Source organism: Octopus bimaculoides, chromosome 30, assembly GCF_001194135.2.
Source record: "Octopus bimaculoides isolate UCB-OBI-ISO-001 chromosome 30, ASM119413v2, whole genome shotgun sequence".
Taxonomy (NCBI): Eukaryota; Metazoa; Mollusca; class Cephalopoda; order Octopoda; family Octopodidae; genus Octopus; species Octopus bimaculoides.
Genome location: NC_069010.1, coordinates 9,576,858 through 9,577,789, shown reverse-complemented (window position 1 = coordinate 9,577,789; position 932 = coordinate 9,576,858). Strand labels below are relative to the sequence as shown.

General features: G+C 37.8%; 1 protein-coding gene across 1 annotated transcript in view; it reads left to right on the top strand.

The window, feature by feature from the left end:
• LOC106883302 (putative ankyrin repeat protein RBE_0317) overlaps positions 1 to 932 on the top strand; it is a 9,752-nt gene that overhangs the window by 2,854 nt on the left and 5,966 nt on the right. Inside the window, exon 3 of the mRNA XM_052978134.1 lies at positions 110 to 266. Within this exon, the coding sequence (XP_052834094.1) occupies positions 110 to 266 (157 nt within the window). The remainder of the gene's footprint in view (positions 1 to 109; positions 267 to 932) is intronic.

The following is a 932-nucleotide window of genomic DNA, read 5'->3' as shown; positions in this document are numbered from 1 at the left end:
TATCCATACTTACACTTCTGTATGTTTAATATTTATGTATTGAACATGAGTGTAGATTCAATATAATTCTTATGTCAATGTCTGTGATGTTTATATTTCTTACTTTCAGCAATAAACGTGATGCTGTGGCCTTTCTGATCTCCAAGGGAATCAATATTAACAAGCAGGACTTAAAAGGCAACACACCTCTCCATACGGCTGTGAAGAAGAACTATGTAGATGTAGTTGAAGTCCTGTTAAATGGCTCAGCAAACAACATTTTACAGGTTAGTGAGTGTATATGCATGTGTGTATGTATGTAGAGTTGGAAAGATCAGAATTCGGGCTATTTTTTAGAATACTAACACGACATGTATAAACAATTTTGGTTAGACTTGTATTTAGTTCCGATGGAATCTAAAATGTAGTTAATAGTACCCTAAAGAAGCAGCATCAGTAATCTTCAGCCATCCATTCAGTATGGCTTTTAGCAAACTTGATCCACTTCTACCAGTTTGTCTCAGAAATTATCAGCTTCTTTTGAGCAACCCAGCTGAACAGTCCAAATTCTTTGAGGCAGTTTCTGACAGTTTGTGGTGTAAAGCTGATGTCACTCTCATCAGATGATTGCTTGCAAATGTCGCCTGTTGTTAGCATTCGGTTACTTTCAGAGAGCCTATGAATTCGCTGATCCATCTGTACTGTTGTTTTTCTCGGAGCACCCGTTCTTTGCGGAAATTTGTATTGGCCAGTGACTTGGTCAAGCTTCCATGCTTGAACACAAGCCATTTTGCTGCATCCTAATTGTTTGCTAATGTTCACGGAGGACACATTTTGTTAATGAAGCAACGTGATCTTTGATCTAGTAACAGGCTGATATTACGACACTTTCTCATAGCGAATAACAATGTTCAATTATTAAACAAAACAGTGCAGTACGACCAGCCATACGA